This window comes from Lethenteron reissneri, chromosome 10 (genome assembly GCF_015708825.2).
Source record: "Lethenteron reissneri isolate LAM-NWPU_2019-01 chromosome 10, ASM1570882v1, whole genome shotgun sequence".
Taxonomy (NCBI): domain Eukaryota; kingdom Metazoa; phylum Chordata; class Hyperoartia; order Petromyzontiformes; family Petromyzontidae; genus Lethenteron; species Lethenteron reissneri.
The window spans coordinates 1918701-1939275 of record NC_083788.1 but is presented as its reverse complement, the minus strand read 5'-3'; the positions used below and the strand labels follow the sequence as shown (position 1 = coordinate 1939275).

The window sequence follows — 20575 nt, the reverse complement described above, 5'->3', positions numbered from 1 at the left end:
TGCAACTTTATTCCCCGGCGCTGCAGCCCAAAAGCAAATGCAGAACTCATCGAATGAAAATGTTGCACGCGACATTGCAGGAAAATTGCACTGAATGCATTTTTAAAATTCCAGCCACCCCAACAAATGTTACAGAACAAAATGGCCATAATTTAACACAAAATATACCCAACTTATTTCTGCTCTGCACACAATCATTACCCATATTCATTGTGGTATGAAATATAACATCTTGCTTACAATAAATTATGTTGGTGTATAAAGACCTGCCAGTCTATAATCATCGTGTCTGCTTATTTATTGTTACTTATGATCTCCACAACGGCGCTAATGGTCATTTGCGGCATTGTGTATTTATACAATGTTGTGCCGAACGAGGACCCATATCAGAGGGTCGTTTGCCGAAACACATCTGGCAGTTCACCAGCATTGGAGCAGGCAAAGCCTGACCTGCTGATGTGGAAGCGGAGTGTCAACACCCGCCCAGAGTTTGCTTTTTGCGTGGAGCCAATGCTACCGAAATAATGCACTGCCAAAAAGGCCACGTGGCTAATGGAATGTGTACATTTTATACTTGTTTTATGTGGAGATGCGGGTTTATACGTGGAGGAGGAGGTGTACTGACTGCTTATTGACATTCACCAAATGCACTGTTCTGGTCGTAAGTGCAACCTTTCCACAGGAAAAAATAAATTCAAATAAAAAAGGGACGTTTAGAAAAGGCAGGCCTGCTTGTTGGACTTAGCTGCTCAGATTGTTGACCAGGCAAAGCCCTCGGTGTGCGCTAATTCAGGAAGCTTTGCCAAGCTCCATCTTCTGTTGGATGGCACGTGTTGAGTGGTAGATGAAGCTGTCGATCAACCCAGCCACTGGATAGGAAGATGGGAGGGGAAGAGACACGGAGGTCAGAAACGAGATGTTCATGTGCGAGCCACTGGAGTGTAAGAAATGCTGGGCACGCATAGCACATCATGGCGGAGGTGTCTTAGGAAACGTAAACTGAAAATTACAGACAGACACCTTAACTCTGGATTTGAAATTTTCGTGACTGCAAGGATTCATACTCTTTGTTTTTTTCAGTAAAGTCACGTTGGTAAAAAATTTAAATAAGTTAAATCACGACGTTTCGAAGACGGAGGCTTGTATTGCCTCCGAAATGTCGTGATTGAATTTATTTTAATTTTTTACCGACGTGACTTTACCGAAAAAACCAAAGAGTAAGACACCTTAACGTAGAAGTGCCGTGGTGCCACGGTTATTGCGCTCGACTCGTGATGCAGACGTTGATGGTAAAATGCCGTCTCCCGGCACAGCAGTTGAAACAATGGGGTAAAGTGTGGGGTAGGCCTTCGAGTAGTGGACTAAACACCCGGCAGCGTTTGCTCGAATTGGGAGGCCCTTGTCCAAGCAGTTGTCCGAGCGAGTAACTACAGGGCTGCACCTTTGGGTTTTCCAAAACATTCGTTTGAATGTTGTGATGATATTTTAACAGAACAATGTGCAACTTGCTTTGTTGGTGTGCAGACCACTAACTCACTCCAGGTCAGTTGCTCTCTGGCAGTCACTTTCTTATCACTCTGCATTGCCATGGTGACCGTTCCTGTGAAATTCACTCATTGATTCCACCACTCACGTTGAGAACTCAGTCGACTGTTTCATCTCATCCGTACTTTGTTCACCCACCGTAATATGCAGGTTGCAACAGCATACTCCCTCACCCACCTACTCACTCACTCCCTCACCAACCTACTCACTCCCTCCCTCAACCAATCAACCAACCACCCACCCACTCCCTCATTCACCCACTCATTCCCTCAATCCTTCCGTCACCGACCCACTGACTCGCTCATTTCCTCACCCACCAAACCCGCCACACCGCAGGTCACCTCACTTCTCTTCTTTCTGCCTCTTCCCTCGCACCGCTCCCCTGTGGCGTTCAATCGGCCACCATCTGGTTCCCCTAATCTCTCACAAAAGCCTTGCTCAATCCGAGACCTGCATCGGCTCGTCACCCTGCTGCAACTTTGATAGGACAATTTGTTTTGTTGCTGGCCGCGTGACACTTTGCACCTGTTCGCAGCAACTAAGTAACGAAAAATTAAGTAAAAAACAATCTTTGTTTTGAGTGGGGCTATTGTGAGTGTTTGAGGGGGGGGGCTATTGTGAGGTTTTGAAGGGGGAGTGAGCAGCACCTGTAAAAACGCCCCCCACGATGGCACAGACGCCAGTCAGGAAGTGCAGAAACGACCTACAACGGCACAAAACAGATCATCAGACAATGCACCTCCTTCCCACATCGGGGAATGTCCACATGTATGCGTGCATCATCACGAGTCGTCACGTCGCCACAAGTGCCAACTGACACCTCTGTGCACCATTGCAAGTTAGACGACGTTCCATCTCAGGGGATTCATTTTTCTGGCGAAATGTTTTTTGTTTAAAATCACTTCTGACGACGGTGATGGCAGCGATGTTGATGTCGCCCCGGCTCCTTACCGGTGCTTCTCGGTGAGCCGAACCATCATGGGCGAGAGCTCATATTGGACGAACACGCCGGGCAGCCCCGACTCCACCGATCCACTGCCAATGGCCTTCACATGCTGCGTCACCGAGAACTGATTCGTTCGCACCACCTAGCGTGCCACACACATCACCACAGCATCACCACCTAGCGTGCCACACACCATCACCACCCATCACCACCTAGTGCTCCAGAGATCACTAACAGCATCACCCCATCAAGACAATCAGGCATTGTTAATTCGAAACAAGGCGAGTTTTAGAACCAAATGTTTATTATGAGATGGTCAAAGTTATTTTCTGCTCAAATGAGCATTTCATAACCCTGCAGAACCAGTGGTGGATGTTACATATTCCTCTGGCAGGGGCAAGTTTACCCATAGGATGACCACTCTTGATCTTCCCCACGTAAGGGAGGAATGTTAGGTTGAAATTATGCGCTCCCAAAAAGGCCGTGTGGCCGATGGGAAGTGAAAAAAATACATACATGTCAGGCGAGATGGAAATGATGTGTATGGTTTGCGAATGTATTTTGAATATCCAGGATACGTGGCATGACTCACCTCCCCATTCACTCGCACATACACGGTTGGAACAATCTTCACGAAGTACTGAAACATCATGGAGCCTGCAGAGCGCACAAACACAAAGACGCCCCGCGAGCCTTCATAGATTGCCGGGGCATGTGCCGAGTTAGTTCATAATAACATTGGCACAGTGCAACATGGGGATGGGTGATGTGGCCAGGACCATGCAGAGATGCCTTTAATGTCTCCCCAATGTTTATATATACACATGGCACAATATACTCATTTAGGGTTAAGTCAACCTAGGAGATGTAAATTACTGGTTCAGACGCCCCTTACTGTTGGAGTCAGCTACGGCTGGGATGTAATCTCATAGCACAGTGTGCTAACCACTCTGCACCAGCGCTCCCATATAAAACAAAGATCCCCCGTATAGCCTTAACAGACTGTAGGGGCAAGTGCTGTTAGCGAGCACCTATGAAGGCCGGAACGGTACACGCGGGGGTGGGTGGCCAGCACCACGCCCGACCTCCTTTGTCTCCCCAGTGGCGATGTTTACACACCGCACCAAGTACTCATTTCAGGCTGAGTCGACCTAGGGGAGGCCCAGGACCGGTTCAGATAATCGTCACTGGTGTTGGCCGTGAGCGAGAATCGAACCCGGGTCGCCAGGTTCGTAGCGCAGCGCGCTAACCGCCACACTACCGCTCCCATACACCCATTTGTATACATAAATACAACAGCCTACCACATTGCAAGGATGCTTGCAACAGGTTAAAACCCATTGAGGTTATCACACGATGTGTGGAAGGCTCACTGACAGGAGATCCCAAAACAGGCCCAGGTGTTATGGGGTTAACGGAGATGACTTTGCTAACTTTCTGCGTTCCGTTGTGAGCATCGCTGCCCTGCCATGCGTTGCTGTTGGAGAGTCCAACGCATCACGAAGACATGCAGAGCATATTGAAGTGCGTTTATAAAGCTGAACTGATAATGCAAAGTAACAGAGCAGTGTGCATACTGAATAATGCTTTGAATCAATAGGTACTCCCTCGTATGACATTGTTCAGAAACAGCATGGTCATGGACGAAACACGGAAAACTAAAACTGAAAAGTGTACAAAGCATCGAGAGACATGCTTGGAACTACACCGAGAGAGGGGGACACGTGGACCAAACAACGCACGCAGGTGAATCACATCGTACAAAATATTTGTCAAGGTCGGTGGGCTCGGGCAGGACAAGTCACGGCGAGACGGAACGATGGCAGCTGGTCTAGAATAATGACGGAGTGCAAGGCCGAGGATCGGAACGCGTCCGTGCAGAAGTCCGCCGAGGACATTTAGCGATGACATCAGGTCATATAGATGTTTACACAGTTGCGGAGCACAGACCTAAAGGCCAAAAACTAGGGAGACAAATTCAGCCGGGCGTGGTGCTGGCCACCCAAACTCTCATGTGCCGTTCTGGCCTTCGTAGGTGCTACTCGCTAACAGCACTTGCCCCCTGCGGTCTGTTAAGGTCAGAGGGATGTCCTTGTGTGTGTCCTTGTGTGTGTCCTTGTGTGTGTCCTTGTGTGTGTCCTTGTGTGTGTCCTTGTGTGTGTCCTTGTGTGTTTGTGTTTGTCAAAGCGCGCGCGTGCGTCTTTGTGCCTGAGTAATGGTGGACTTACAGGTGGTCTCAACCTCCCCACGATTAATGTGGCGTAAATGCCGTATGGAGTCTTAGCTCATTTAATTTCTAGAACTGTGTACGCTGTTTTGTACTCAGACCCCTGGCCCCAAAGCAGCTCATATAAACATAAACAGAGAATGCACCTCCTTTGCATATCTCTGCACATTATATATATAAAAAAGTATTTTTTCCACTTCCCATCGGTCAGGGCCTTTTAGAAGTGCATATCAGCACCTTTGGTCCAATATAAGCACACTTGTGACCTGTTTTGACACCCATTGTCTCATCAGGAGAGCCGGGCTTCCTTAAACCAATGCTGGTGAATGCCAGACTTTTATAGGCAAGGGCGTTCCGTACGAGAAATGGGCATTTGAGCGCAGGTTTGTTCCGAGCAGAATACTGGGGATTTCGTGGCAAGGTAGGATAAGCAACTTGGAGGTTTGGGAAGAGAACGTTGCAGCCAGGTGTTTTCGATACTATGAGGCAAGGCCGCTGTGCTTGGTTGGGACAAGCGTGCAGGATGGAGGAGTTATTCTTTGGTTCTTTCGGTTAAGTCACGTCTAAAAATAAAATAATAAATTAAAATAATAGCGACGTTTCGATTGCAACACAAGCAATCATCATCAGGCATAAAAGAAATAGCAATAAAAATCGAAATAGAAAACTATAGACAGACATAAGCAGACAGACATCACAAGGACACACAGAGAGAGGACATATCGGCACAGAGAGAGGGGTCGTTTCTGTGACGGTCCCTTAAATATAGAGAGGGGGGCGGGGACGGAGAGAGGGAGGGGGCAGAGAAAATTAGCATATCAATGAGTGTACGGCAACGTGTTATTTTTATTTTTAGACGTGACTTAACCGAAAGAACCAAAGAATAATTCCTGCAGTCACGAAAGCTCCAAATTAAGGATGGAGGAGGATAAAGTAGGCAAACTAGGAGGTTGGGAAGGGAGTCTATGTATGTGTCGGGGTGTTACGGGAGGGAAACGGACAAGCACACAGGGGTGTCCACATCCACGTCTGCAAACGGTTACCACCCTGGGGCGCTGTGGGGGGATGCTGGTATCCCACACAGCCCCACCCCTCGGTGGCAAGTTGGTATAAAAGGCGGCGAGCGAGAGGGCTCGTGGTTTAGTGTTGGGGAGCTAAGGAGCAAAGAGCCAGTGAAGACTGAAGACCGGCAGATAGGTCCTGGAACTCCTCTGACTCGCCATCCTTCTCAGGACCGAGCAGGGCAAGCCAGTGGCGCGGCCCCAGAACCTCAGAGACGATGTTCTTCTAAGAGCCGGGTCTGTCTGGCTGTGTCGTGACCCGTGCCTTGACCAGGGCCGGGTCAGATAGCCTCCCCTAGCACCCTTAGTGGAGGACCTGGGAGCAGACCAGTTGGGCAGATAGCCGAGGGGTGTATCCCAGTCCAGTACGGATGAAGGGGCCGTTACCCCTTCGAGTGTTGTGTACGTTGCCCTGTGCCGAGTGTAAAGTTATAATAAATAGTGTGCCTCGACTACACCGTCTCTGTCGCTTGTGAACCCAGTACATATATGGACGAGTGCTATAAATATGAATAGACAGGATGGGAGTAGTGCCGACTGTGGAGACAGGCACCGGAGTGGTCTCTACGAGTCCGACAAGCAAAGGGAAGAGAAGACCTAAAACCATTTTGTGGGATTCTGTTAGAGACAGATATTGCATGTCGTGCGTTTTCTGTGCAATAGCTGTGAAATCTGACCGAGCATAGAACCGTTGGTAGAAAGGTGCGGTGGTAGAAATAGCTTTCGCTGTGACATCTTGAACTTGCCACTGGAACCTGACCATCCCACTACTCGCCGCCAGCATGAACCATTACTCGAGTGTCTAGATCTCAAGAGGTAGGCAGCAGAGAGCGGGTACACACCAACACCACGCTGATCGATAAGCTATGTTCATGTAGGCCTGGCTCCAACCCAAACCTTATTCCTCCCGTTACAAACCTCCCATGTGTAATTGCTCTCCGCCAGCATGAACCCACCTTCCACCGCAGCCGCGTTCGTCCCATCAAGGGGGTTGATTATGCCCGGATACTCTTGGCCGAAGGACAGATGCTTGATGTGATGCGTCAGGTTGAACTGCATGGGAGAAGCGGTGACGACGGGAGTTAAGTTACAAACAGTGAAAAGCTGTGATTGAGCAACACGGTTAACACACAGCGGCATTGCGTTCTCCGCTCGTTGCAGAGGTTTGTGGTTTGAAGCTGGTATGCCGCCACGGTTAAGAGTACGGTGTACGTCAGGGTTGTTTTTAAACTGTAACCGGTAAACAGGCTAGAGCTCTCAAGAGTTACCGGTGCTCAAAGTCAAATGTGGGATCACCGTTTCCAGTGGAATTGTTCACAATAAAAGGCACCGATTGGTGACACGTGAACGTACAAACGGCACAGCGGCTCACATCACCGCATGGTACGTTCAACCTTGCTTCTCGGTTGGAAAGTAAACGTTGCAACCCTTCCAGCGCTTGCTTGCTCACACAACTGCTGGAAGCAGGGCCTGCACAAGAGAGAGTTCTAGAATGTAATTGGCCTGTGCTTCCTTGTAGGACCATGGCAAGCCTGATAATTTCTCAGTTGAATAGGTAAACATATCGTTTATTGGCAGACATTTTTGTAAATGCGTGTCAATCGACTGAGGTTTGTTTTATTTCATTTTACGCAGTTACCGTTGATGCAAAAACACCAACATTAACCACTCTAGTGTCTAGAATTCAAGAGGTTGGCAGCAGAGAGTGGGGACACACTACCACCATGCTGGTCAAGAGGTAATGTTCATGCAGGCCTGGCTCATGCCCTGCTCTCTTACTTGATTCAACTTAAGTTTGGACATTTATGGGAACACGCCAACCCAAACCTCGCCACAACTTACCTTCTCAGAGCCAAACGTCTGCAGGTCATGGACTGAAAGAAGGGGAACACAAGGGCATCATTACCATTAAAGCAACTGACACAGAAACTTTAATACTGGTAGGAACCTCCTGGTTACACCAGCCCACAGGGGATTATTGTGTCCGTCCGCCCGTCGTGCAGGGAGGGGCTGGGTGGGGAGGGATGGGCTGGGTGGGGAGGCTGGGGCTGGGTGGGTAGGGGAGGGTGGGGAGGGGCTGGGTGGGGAGGGGCTGGGTGGGGAGGGGCTGGGTGGGGAGGGTGGGGCTGGGTGGGGAGGCTGGGGCTGGGTGGGTAGGGGAGGGTGGGGAGGGGCTGGGTGGGGAGGGGCTGGGTGGGGAGGGTGGGGCTGGGTGGGGGGTGGGAGGGGTGGGGCTGGGTGGGGAGGGGCTGGTCACCCCGTGGTACCCTTATAAAACTCAACGTTTAACCTACTCACGCCGGCTTGTGCCCGCCCTCACAGTCGGGCATATTTGCAGAATACACCACGCCGCCGTTGACCCTGGCCATTGACCGACCAACCCAACGTTCCTACCAGCTCCCTCCGCAGGAATGTGTTTAGGTTTGTAATGGCAATGTATCACAACTTACAATGCAACTCGAATGAAAGACACAACATAAGCACGCAAGCAATAAAATAGATAAACAAACAATTTGCCTCCTTCCCCTATCTCTCTCGACATAAAACAAAAATGTTTACACATTCCAGAAGCAATGTGGCCCTTTCTGTAAGTGCACAATTTCAGCAGCATTGGTTTAACACAAGCAAACTCGGGCCCCGTTTTGACTTTCAGTGCCTCGCCAGCAGAGCCAGGCTTTCTTGAACCCATGCTGGTGAACTGCTGATGGGTAAACAAAGGAGGCTAAAAGATTCCGTTTCCTGAGTTTGTGACACGAGAGTGAGACACTGTGCAACAAGATAAAAAGAGGCTTGTCAAAGTGAAAAAAGTGATTTTCTGCACAGCTCACAAATGTGACGATGCTCATCTCCCATTTACAGCCCATCACAGTCGTGGAAATTCTATATTCCTATGGCGGGGGGGGGGGGGGGGGGCGAGTCTCTACATATGACTTCACCACCAATGTAGTACTTAGTTGATTAACTGAGGAGGCATGATGAGATGTGCCAAACCGCCCCAACAAGTACATGGACTGGAAACCTTCCAATTGCGATCCAATTTCTCTGCCGTTGAGCCACCTGGCCGCATTTAGATACTAATGAGAAATGTAAATAATTGGCATATTTAAATTACGTGTAAATAAGATACAGGGTGGAGGGATGCAGGGATGGTGACGGGTAGGTGGGGTGGGTGGGGTGGGGGGTGTCTCACCATGTACGTGAGCCTGCTGGAAACTCTTTCCCGGAGCAAAGTGGAAGTTCCCGGCAACCTGTGAAAAAGATGTTGCGCAGTTGTTAACATCACTTGGCGTGGACCGAAGGTTCTACGTAAACTTTCCATTGCAGTGGAGGCCTAAGAAGCCACGCATAAAAATTAAGGACTTAATCCAATTTTGGCTCAGAGGTAGAGCGAGCGGCTGGAGGGCCTCGGCTGAGCAGATTGACCGTTTGAGCTGTGTTCAACCACCACAATGCAGGTCACCACAACACAACAACGGCCATTCACCACCACTTCTTCTTCTTTCGTATGGCTGATTTAGATGAATAGCAACATTTCACATTGATGTGGTCAAGCCAGATAACTGTGGCAGCAGCAGCAGAGTGTATCGTTGTCATATCTCCTTTCTATTTGTGGACTAGGCACTGTGTCGTTATATGTTGTACGGTCTGTTCTGGATGACCAGTCGCACATTGAACAGTTTTTAATTTTCCATTTGTGCCCACATCTGCTTTAGTTTACGCAGATGCAGTTTAGGGTGAACCATGAGCTTTGTGGAAGAGCAAAACCAGGGATCTTCTGCGTTAGTTTGTGAGTTGGGCATCAACAAGCCGAGTGTGACTAAGTGGTGGTGACATTACCAAGGCGCTTATGCCGTGCTAGGTGCACTTTGGGGCCACATGACGCGTCAAAGGCTCGCGAGCCGGTCATGGGTACAGACCCAGGGGCCAAGAGTTAGCTGACCACTGTGCCAATTTGCTAAGTTTTAGCCGCCTGGCGCTCAGCTCCTTGTTGTTGTTCGAGGGTGATTGCCTCCAACTGCTCAGTAGCGTCCTTCACAAGCCTCCTTCTCGGCCAAAGCTGCACTCGTTTAGCCCCCTCTATCTGGCCAAACAAAAGCTGCTAAAGCTGCTTGGGCATACAGTGGCTGGGCATGAAGGCTGCGTGATTCAGCCAATGCACCCTTGCCTGCTCACTGAAGGGAATGTGTCCAGATCATTCAAGGATTTGTGAGCTCTTCACACAATCCACCCTCGTTAAACCCAGGAATATCCGTAGGCAGGCCAGCCTGAATGCTCCAAACCAGCGCAGATGTTCCATTACAGAGGTTCACATTTCGCAAGCCGAAAGGCAAGGCATAACTGTGGCCAAGAAGACCCAAAGCTTCGTGTGGAGTGACAGACCAGGTCACTTCCACACAGCATCACGTAGCTGATGAAAAGAAAAAGTGCCACTCGACTAATTTTAAGTGAGACATCTGATGCCCTGGGAAGCTGACCTTGTTGACCTCCAGGAAGCCGTAGATGCGGCAGCCTTCCCCAGCCTGCTCCTTCATCTTGTCCGTGAAGCCCTCGCGTCGGCACTGCTCGATGGAGTCCGGGTTCTTGAAGGCCCAGCCCTTGAGTCGGTATGCCTCCCGCACGTCGTCGCACGAGTTGCAGCAGCTGCACACGCAGCCGCACACAGCCCACCCCACCCCCATGTGGAGCCCCAGCAACATCAGTCTAGGGGAGGCCCTCGGCCGGTTGTTGGTCGTGAGCGGGAATCTGGAACTTGGCTCGATGGGTCTGCGGCAAAGTTGTGCCAGCCACTGTGCCACCACTCCCCCACACGCACATGCAAACGTGTGTGTGTTCCCACAAGAATACGCGTAGCAAAGACAAAGCTCACCCGAGGAGCTGCCATGGTGTAACGGTCAGCACAATGCAATCCACTGGTCGACTGTTCGATTCCATCTCGGTGAGGCGTAGTGCCAAGGTGAGTGTTTAGGTGCGTATGTGTGGTGAGGTAAAGTGCCAAGGTGAGTGCTGATGAGGTGAGCGGTTATAGCATGCTGCACTGTGAACCTGGCAACCCGTGTTCGATTCCCCGCTCACGGTCTACAGTTACGATTATCTGAACCAGTGGTGGGCCTCCCCTAGGTCGACTCAGCCTCAAATGAGTACCTGGTGCAATGTGTAAACATCGCCACTTGGGGAGACAAAGGCGGTCGAGCGTGGTGCCGCCCACCCACCCCCCTTATGTACCGTGCCGGCCTTCATAGGTGCCACTCGCTAACAGCAAATGCCCCAACAGCTTGTTAAAGCTAAGGTGGGGGGGGGTATTTGTCTTTGGCGAGGCGCAGTGCCGAGGGGGCGAGTAGTGATGAGGCGAGTGCGGTGACGGTGGTGCCCTCACAGCATGGCTGGTGTCTCGGCCCCGTAGCAGCTCTCGCACCGATCCGGGTCCAGTTCGCCCGTCTCCACTGGCGGCAGTGCCTCCTCCAGCTTGCCCCCCACCTCTGCAGTATCGACAAACACGATGGGACCGTCGACGGTCATGCCAAGCCGTCTCCCCGTTGTTCATATGCACTGTGCTCTTCGACACTATATACCACTCCTGTGTACGTATTGGAGGAGCGGGGGAAGGACAGCAAACTAAACACAAAAAGCAGTTCAAAAAAAATATTTTCAATCTTGATGATTTCAACGTTGCATATCTCCAGTGGCGTCGTGGAGATCAGCACGGTATTCTGGTTCATTGGTGGCAAGCACAATGTGTTGGTAGCGACTCCGGCCTAGTCTCAGTTGCGTCGGGATGATTCTCCGCGACCTTCGATTGCCGGATTTGCGAGCTGCGCGACGGGCTGTAACGGGCTCGCGTTTTGTTAAAAGAAAAGAAAACCTATGCTATTGATTTAAAGCTTTCGTGACTGCAGGGATTCATATTCTTGGTTCTTTCGGTAAAGTTACGTAGAAGGGAAATAATAAAATAATATAAATATAAAACAATAAAAATTCTCATGACGTTTCGACTGCAACACAAGCAATCATCATCAGGTGTGAAATCAACATCAGGTGTGAAATCCAGGATTTCACACCTGATGACGATTGCTTGTGTTGCAGTCGAAAGGTCGTGACTTTACTGAAAGAACCAAGAATATAAAAAAAACCTATGCTCTTCAGTCCAAAAATCACAGATCAGAAGAAGCGCTCTCGCTCAGACGCAGCTGCTTCAACGTGGAACCGTCTCCCAGAGAGACACACACACCCTACAATGTGTCGCCAGCCTCAACTGATTTACACTTTTAATAAAAAAAATCTCACTCCCACAACATTTAGAGCTGTTACAGCTCCAGTACATTGTACATGAACCGGCGGTGTACACCGCTTAATTATGTATTTATTTTACTTGGTGTGATATTCACTGAATGCATTCCATATAAGTTATCGATTAAAAGTGTTAGTACGTGTTATTACCTATTTGCTATATCGACACCCTGGACACACTTTGCCAATGAGATGTTTAATCTCTAGAAATCTTCCAAATGAAACACGATTCAAAATGTTGACAACACCACTTCACGATATAGTCACCATTTGATTACAACAGTTTCCATTGGTGTCGTGTGCGGTCAGGAAGTGAACCCATGTCGCGCTAGGGGTCAAAGCACAGTGTGGTAAACATGACATATTTCAAGAACATTTTGTTTGACAAGATGAGAACTTATGAGACCAGGATGAGTCTGATTCGCCAGTGACTCCTGGCCAACCTGACACGTAAAATCAGAGGGTAATAGTTGAATCGCTACCATGGTTACCTGCAGATTAGGGAGGGCAGTCCAAAACGCGGGACTCTTGCCCTGTACAGAAGACTCCTCTGCGGTGGTGATGGAGGCTCACTGTCTGGGTGGTGGGGGTAGCTCACCGTGTTTCTCTGCACCTTGAGCGACAGGCTGGCCATCTGGGCTCAGCCGCTGCTTGTACACGTTGTGCGAGACGTCAATCTGCTGCTCCCCGGACACATCCATCGAGTCGATGCTCAAGACTGCGAATGTCACAAACACAAATGGAATGTTTCCTTGTCAAATGACAATATCAGCCGTCTCATGGTCTCTGCCTGGCAGGCTGGCGTGTGGCCGTGTTGATAATGTGGGTGCTACGGTGGAGAGTGGGTGCTAACGGTGGCGAAATATTAACTACTTAACCTGGTATACAGAAAGTCGTGGATTCGATCCCAACTCTGACGCCTGTGTTTATTGAGTTTGCATGTTCTCCCTGTGGTCACGTGGATTTTTCTCCGGGTCCTCCGGTTTTTCCCTACACAATTCGAAACAGGTGTTCAGAGTATCTTGCAGCTATGTACATTTGTGGCAGCCAGGTCACTTCTGAAAAAGAGCTATATAGCTCAGTAGGCCTTACCTGGTAAAATAAACAAGTTTAGTTTAAAGTTTAGTTTCATGTTGCGATTCAGTGAGACAGTTTGGGCAGGTTGATACGCAAATGTGTCGCTTTGAATAATGCAGGGAACTGTGAGGAGGTCAAGAGGTGTCTTGCTTTGCTAAGGCAGGTTTTTTTATGGGCTACGAACACCGCTACCGAAGAGAATAGAGGTGAGTGTGAGCGTAAAGAAAAGCAAATTTGAGGAGGAAGTTCAGTTATGTTACTGTATAGATCAGAGCTGGACCCTAAGCAGCTTGAAAAAGAGATGTTGGCATTTGAGCGCAGGTGCCCCGAGACCGACGCTGGGGGACTTTGCGGCGAGCCAGGATGAGGAGCCACGCACAAGTCCAGAAGAGAGCGTGGCACGATGAGTGCTGCAGATGTGATGGGGGGAGGGCCGATTGCCGAGGCAGGCATTGGAGTCGCCTCCATGAGCCTGGCAACCAACGCAGATGATGATTATGATGATCGTATGGCCAATCAAGAGCAACTACTGAGATGGAGTTGTAATTGAGTCATTCAATCGCTCTTGGTGAGAGTTGGTGAATTGCAGATACACTGCCTTAAAATGTATATCTGAGGCAGCGTCAAGTTGTATGGTACATGGTTTGGTGCTCGTCATCGCAGTCACGCAAAGGAGAATCTTTTACTTTCCAATTGTACATTAGGCATCGGTACCATGGGGAAGATGAGACCTAAAGCCAGATGGTGGGATACTGTCACAGCATATCTTGTGCGTGGCATGTCTACTGTGCAGCATCTGCTATAACTGCTGAAGAGAAGCGTTGGTAGCAAAGTGTAGTGTGGCATTAAGGGCTTTGGCCAAATGACTGATGGATTAATGATGGCTTTGGTGGTGAATGGCTTGGTGACAAGGAGCATGTGTTTGACAGGATGTTAATGTATGAAGTACCTAATCTCCAGAACTCACGGAGGCTAGGAGACGTTAACTACTCCGCCTGGTATACAGGAGGTCGTGGGCTCGATCCCGACCCCGACGCCTGCTGCTGTATATTTTCAGTTTCTATGTTCTCCCCGTGCGTTTAGAGTATTTGGCTGCTATAAATTTCTACACGATAGTGCAATTGGTTGTTCTGTCATCTGTGGCCAAGTCGCTTCTGAAATAGAGCTGTATAAGCTCATTGGAATTTACCTGCTAAAATAAAATATAGTTTAGTTTTAGTTCAAAACACCACTCTCCAACCTGGTGGATGCAGTCAGTGGGAGTGAAAGGCTGCGTGTGGCCTTGAGTGAGCACGCATGCGTGAATGGACAAAGTGGCCGAGGAGATAGCGTACAGGCACAGGCCATGTGTGGAAACGTGACGTCCATATTAATTCGGAGCTTCTCCCCTCGCGTCGTGTCCACGAACAACTCCGGATAAACCTGCAGGCAGCCGCAAGGCAGTGGACAAACACAACACAAGTCAATAGGAGGCCCGAACATGGAGCGTTAAACCCCAGGTAGCTGAACGAACAGGGAGAGCCCTGGACCAGCTAGCGGAAAAGTCTGGCGGAGCTGGGATTTCAATTAATCATCTCTTAACAAAAAAAACACAACATCAACCCTATGAACTGTACAATATAAGTGTGGCTCAGTAATATATTGTGTGTAGTGTGTTATGGTATGCTGTATACTGTCGTGATGTCACGTCGATTAAAGGATACGCCGCTCTCCCCCCATCCCCTTGTACGAGACCACTCCTCCCCAATTCCCCAAAACCCTCCCCTATCACTCCACTCGGATATCCCCACCACCCCTCCCCCACTACAGGAATCCCCGCTATAAGTTACCGCAGTATGTGACGTTTGCTATATGCGTTGTTGATTAATTCGGGAACATATTTCCTTACATGTGTAATGTTTTGCAAAAGCGTTCTTTCAAAAAATAGCATTTTTTTTGCAGGAACACACGCTATGAAATCAGACTATTTTTCAATATAATACCGTACTGTACACGTATAGTGCGTAACACCGAAAATACCGCCACCCAGTGGAGGGAAAATCCCTCCACCCAGTGGAGGGATTTACCTCCTCATGGAGGACAGAAGTTGGACTTGACAGTGTGGACGAGTCAAACAAAGTAGAGTTGCTCGAGTCCAATAGTGACGGATCTGTCAAATGAGGACCTAATGCAGCTGGAACAACGATTTGAGGAAGAGACCGATGAAACAATCCCACCCCCACCCATGAATATTAACTTCAAAAAGATTGTCAAGAGGATTATATTCATTGGGGAGCAGCAATAGACATCATCAGAGAGGATGACCCAAACAGAGGATGCAGCTTCAGAGTTAACAGGACATTAAACAGTGGCCATCACGACTACAGGGAGCTGGACCAGCAGAGGAATAAAAATGCTGGCCAGCTGTCTTTGAACAAGTTTTAAATGCTCTGCGTTCCTGTGGCTCCAGCCTCATCGTCGGATGAAGAGGCAGGTGATCCTGCCCCTTCGTCTGCTTAACTAAACCGCTGTTCACTCACAGAGGCCTCGGACGACAAAGTTCTTCAAGCAACTCTGATAAGTTGTAACTAATTATTTGTATTTATTATTCGTTAAAATTTATTTAAACTTATAACGATATGCATTTTTTTTTTACACTTTAAGATAGTCACACAATTTTTTTTCTACAAATGTCAGCTAAGAACGCAACCCCTGATTTTAACATTGTGTCTATGGGAAATTAGAATTGGCTTTAAGAAATTAATAGTTACGTACAATTTCCCAGGAACGCATCCATTGTGCATTACAGGAAATTCCTGTACTAATGAATTACTTTAAATGCATTTGATACCACTTTAACGCGATGTTTTCCACACTATATACAATTTAACAGGTTCTAGTGTGTTGCATCATCTATTTTATTTTCGTATGCAATTTACTTTGTTATATATATACACTATATTATTACATTTAAAAGACATTCTAGAATGTGTTTTAATTCGCCTAAAACCCTTGTCCGGCTCAGTGTGAATTTCAACTCCCCAGAATTTTCTGTATATTAGGCCTGTGTACTGGGTGGGCTATCCCTGCTTGATGTTACAGTACTATACTATAGTACTATACTGCCTGTGATACATTCGGGATGCACAGATTGTAACAGCTAGTTGTAGTCATGGTAAAAGTGTCATCATACGAAACTGGTGACTAAAAACCCTTCGTGCTAGGGTAAATTGGTTCAAAGTAGAAACATGATTTCCTGCTCAAATGAGCAGCATTAAGGTGGTGATTATATTCTGTTTACAGCCCTGAGCCATTTGTGGACGTTTGACATTCCTATGGCGGGGGCAAGTATATTCATAACACAAACATTGTTCTTGATTTAATTTCCCACAAATAAACTGGGACTCATTTTATCGACTCAATCCACAACCAGGATTTGAACTCAAACTTTTGATTGCAAGCCGCTCACCCTACCATTGAGTTGGATTTGCTAGTTTACTTTATGCAAGGAAAATACTGTAGTCATACTGAAACCACAGCATAGTGGAACATGCGTGAAAGGGGCTGTGAGGGATCTAAGAACGCGAAGAGTCAAGGAGATATGATGACACCTGGGCAGTTGTCCTGCACGTCTCACCTCCTTGCTCATGTAGAACTGAAGCTCCGACACGAACAGCAGCAGGATGATGACGGCACTCACCAACGTTACTGCCAACACAGAGACAAAGATTCCCTGTGTAGCCGGCACAGGCTGTTGCCGCAAGTGCTGTTAGCTAGCGCCTATAGAGGCTAACGCAGCACACGAGGAGGCGGTGTGGCCAGTAAAATTGCCTAGCCACCTTTCTCTCCCAAGTCATGATGTTTACACACTGTACAAGGTTTTCCTTCAGATATTCATCACTGATGTTGGCCGTGGACGGGAATCAAACTCGGGTGGCCGAGCTCATTGCGCAAACCACAGCGCCACCGCTCCCCACTGCAATGAAAATCACAATATCGGTACGCATCGGGCAGGGCCAATTAACTAATTGATCCCTGCAGCTGCTGAAAAACCCTGTCTATGAGAAACCTGAAATAGCAGTATTCCCCTTTATCTCATGTTAACAATATATCAAACTATTCAGCAGTGAACCATCCTATTTAATGTACAAGAATTGTTAATGTTTGAAGGTCCATCATGTAAAAATTACATGAACAGAACATGCCTCCTTCCAAATTTGACAATCCACAAAAAAAAGACGATTCACCCATTCCATCGGCCTGTGGGAGTAGTGCATCCTTTCAGCAGCATTGGCTCAGCCCAACCAAACCCTGGAGCCGTTCTGACATTGTCTAGTCAGCAATCTTGCTTGAACCAATGCTGGTGTACAGACAGGGACCCTCTTATTTAGACATGGGTCCCAGTTCAAATCTGAGTTATGTCCAGGTCCCCCTAACTCTTAACCTTAATATCACCAGCCATGATCCTTCCACCACTAACTGAATTTGTCTTCAAACCATCGTCATCAATCATGGTCAGTCACATGTTTGTTGCTCCATCGAATCAACTCAGGTGTGGTCAAAAGCACCCCTACGACTGACACGCAGCGCGTGTGGAGGCCTTCATCGAGTAGTGGATCGAGAAAGGGCCGTCAAAAGACAGTGACATCCAGCTCACATTGGGCGTTGAGGCTTTATGCATCTCTATTCGTCTCCTGTTTAAAGCCACAACACAATAGTGGCTTTGAGTCGAGTCAATCAGCGGATCATGCACGGCTGACTTCCTCCAGCAGTTGGGGCCATCCATTTAGTACGTACGCATGGAGGGGGGTTAACCCAAATGCGTAGCTTGCGTATGGGGGGGTCTACTGACAATGTACGCATAGGAAACGGGGGGGGGGGGGGGTGTGAAGCCTCGATAACAATTTGTCGACATTGGCCTTCAAATGAGCCACAGTTCAGTGTCTCCAGCTGTCAGACAACAAGTCCTGCCGGGAGAAGTGGGCCTGTGGGAGAGGTGTCACTCGTGTGTCACTCGTGTGCCAAGGTGCCCCTGACTGCAGCTATCACGCAGCTCAGCAAAATAAGTGGCCAAGTTACGCAACTAAAATAATTAATGCAGCCGGCGGTGGACTATCTGTTTGCTTAAACACGTTAATATTATTCTTTTTAAGCTGGATCGGAGGAGGAGAGAGCCTTGACAAAGAAGTTGAAAAAAATACGCTGCCAAGCTTAGCAGTGTTCATTAGGACGCTGTCTTTCTGACAGCCCTGTTCCTCACCTGAGGACGGCTGCTTGTGTTGTGGTCGAAACGTCGTGAGAATTTTATCTTACGTTTTATTTTTATTATTTCCCTTCTACGTGACTTTACCGAAAGAACCAAGAATATGAATCCCTGCAGTCACGAAAGCTTTAAATCGAAACGTTAATATTATTCATCCTTGATCGTTTCTGCGTGGATTAAACACCGGCCGTTCTATAGGATTGGGTGGGGGGGGGTAAAAAGTCCGCGTGTGTGCAGGGAGCGGGGAAGGGTCAAGATTTGACAGATTTTTTGCTTTCGTACTAAATGGATGACCCTGTCTGAGAAACCTTATATATGGGCTCTCCCCACTGTGCCAACTTGCTGCGTTTTAACCGCCCGGTGCTCTGCTCGTTGTTGTGAGCGTCGCCCCTCTGCCCACCGCTGTTGACACGGTCATGTAAACCACTTTGTTATTTCATTACACTTGTAATTGATACCTACATAACACTGGCCAGGTGGCTCTGCGTGGCTTCTGTACGGGAATTAGGCGCTGCATCAACGCTCATTGTAACGTCTCAAAGCGAACAGGAAACCACTTTGGCTTGAGACGTCAAATGTTAGTATACGTGTCACGACGTCGTTTGTACGTGTCGGTGGATACCCTGGACACCCTTGCAAACGAGATGGTCCATCTCACGCCATCCGCGATGCAGGTGAAAGCATTTAATTCCATTTTTTTAAAAAAACTGAAAAGCACGATGACCCAGGTTCCGGGGCGTCCCTGCCCCGCCGCCCAGGAGGCGCCCTCGCGGGCAGCGCGCTCAGGCAAGCCGCAGGCTCCGCGGACTCACCCGCGGCCCCGCCGCTCGTCTTCACGCGGAAATCCTCGAGCGGCTTCGCGTACGCGTCCAGGTGGCGCAGCCGCGACAGCATGGCGAGGCCTCCCCCACAGCCGCCCGCCTCTCTCGCGGTCTTCGCCTCAGAGCCCGTGCCTCACCACGAATACCTCGCGAGCCCGAGGCGCCTTGAAGACACCACCAGCACCGCCACTGCCACACGCGGGAGTGGGGGGTGGGGGGGGAGTAGGGGGGGGAGAGTGGGAGGGGGGGGAGTGGGGGGGGGTGGAGTGGGGGGGGGTGAGGTGGGGGGGGAGAGTGGGGGGGAGTGGGGGGGGAGTGGGGGGGAAGTCGGGGAGAGTGGGGGGAGTGGAGGGGGGAGTGGGGGTGGAGAGTGGGGGAGTGGGGGGGGGTGGAGTGGGGGGGTGAGGTGGGGGGGGGGAGGTGGGGGGTGGGTAGTGGGGGGAGTGGGGGGAGTGGGGGGCAGTGGGGGGGAGGTGGGGGGGTGAGGTGGGGGGGAAGTGGGGGGAGGGGGGGGAGTGGGGGGAGGGGGGGGAGAGTGGGGGGGAGTGGGGGGAGGGAGGGGGGTGAGGTGGAGGGGGAGAGTGGGGGGGAGTGGGGGGGAGTGGAGTGGGGGGGTGAGGGGGAGGGGGGAGAGTGGGGGGGGGGAGTGGGGGGTGGAGAGTGGGGGGGGAGTGGGGGGGAGTGGGGGGGAGTGGGGGAGTGGGGGGAGGGGGGGGAGTGGGGGGGGTGGAGTGGGGGGGTGAGGTGGGGGGGAGTGGGGGGAGTGGGGGAGTGGGTGGAGAGTGGGGGAGTGGGGGGGAGTGGGGGGGGTGGAGTGGGGGGGGGGTGAGGTGGGGGGGGAGAGTGGGGGGGAGTGGGGGGGGAGTGGGGGTGGAGAGTGGGGGGAGTGGGGGGGAAGTCGGGGAGAGTGGGGGGAGTGGAGGGGGGAGTGGGGGTGGAGAGTGGGGGGAGTGGGGGGGAGTGGGGGGGGTGGAGTGGGGGGTGAGGTGGGGGGGGGGGAGAGTGGGGGGGAGTGGGGGGGGGAGTGGGGGGGAAGTCGGGGAGAGTGGGGGGAGTGGAGGGGGGGAGTGGGGGTGGAGAGTGGGGGGAGTGGGGTGGAGTGGGGGGGGAGTGGGGGGGTGAGGTGGGGGGGGAGAGTGGGGGGGAGTGGGGGGGGAGTGGGGGGGAGTGGGGGTGGAGAGTGGGGGGAGTGGGGGTGGAGTGGGAGTGGGGGGGTGAGGTGGGGGGGGAGGTGGGGGGGGGGGTGAGGTGGGGGGGGGGAGGTGGGGGGGAGAGTCGGGGGGTGAGTGAGTGAGTCGGGGGGATGGAGTGGGGGTGGAGTGGGGGGGCTTCGCTCTCTGTTGGGGTGCACGGCTCTCTCACTCACCACCC

The 20575-nt window shown here is 50.3% G+C and overlaps 1 protein-coding gene across 1 annotated transcript; it reads right to left on the bottom strand.

The window, feature by feature from the left end:
• Positions 1-74: 74 nt before the first annotated feature.
• Positions 75-19410, bottom strand: LOC133340804 (endoplasmic reticulum-Golgi intermediate compartment protein 3-like). The gene is made up of 13 exons (XM_061549212.1): positions 19196-19410; positions 16758-16828; positions 14476-14563; positions 12663-12782; positions 11154-11256; positions 10255-10420; positions 8970-9027; positions 7622-7653; positions 6736-6832; positions 3084-3148; positions 2497-2633; positions 2193-2248; positions 75-869 (listed from the first exon to the last, which is right to left on the bottom strand). Exons 1-13 carry the CDS (start codon positions 19275-19277, stop codon positions 790-792), a joined length of 1155 nt encoding a protein of 384 aa, XP_061405196.1. The 5' UTR covers positions 19278-19410; the 3' UTR covers positions 75-789.
• Positions 19411-20575: the final 1165 nt, after the last annotated feature.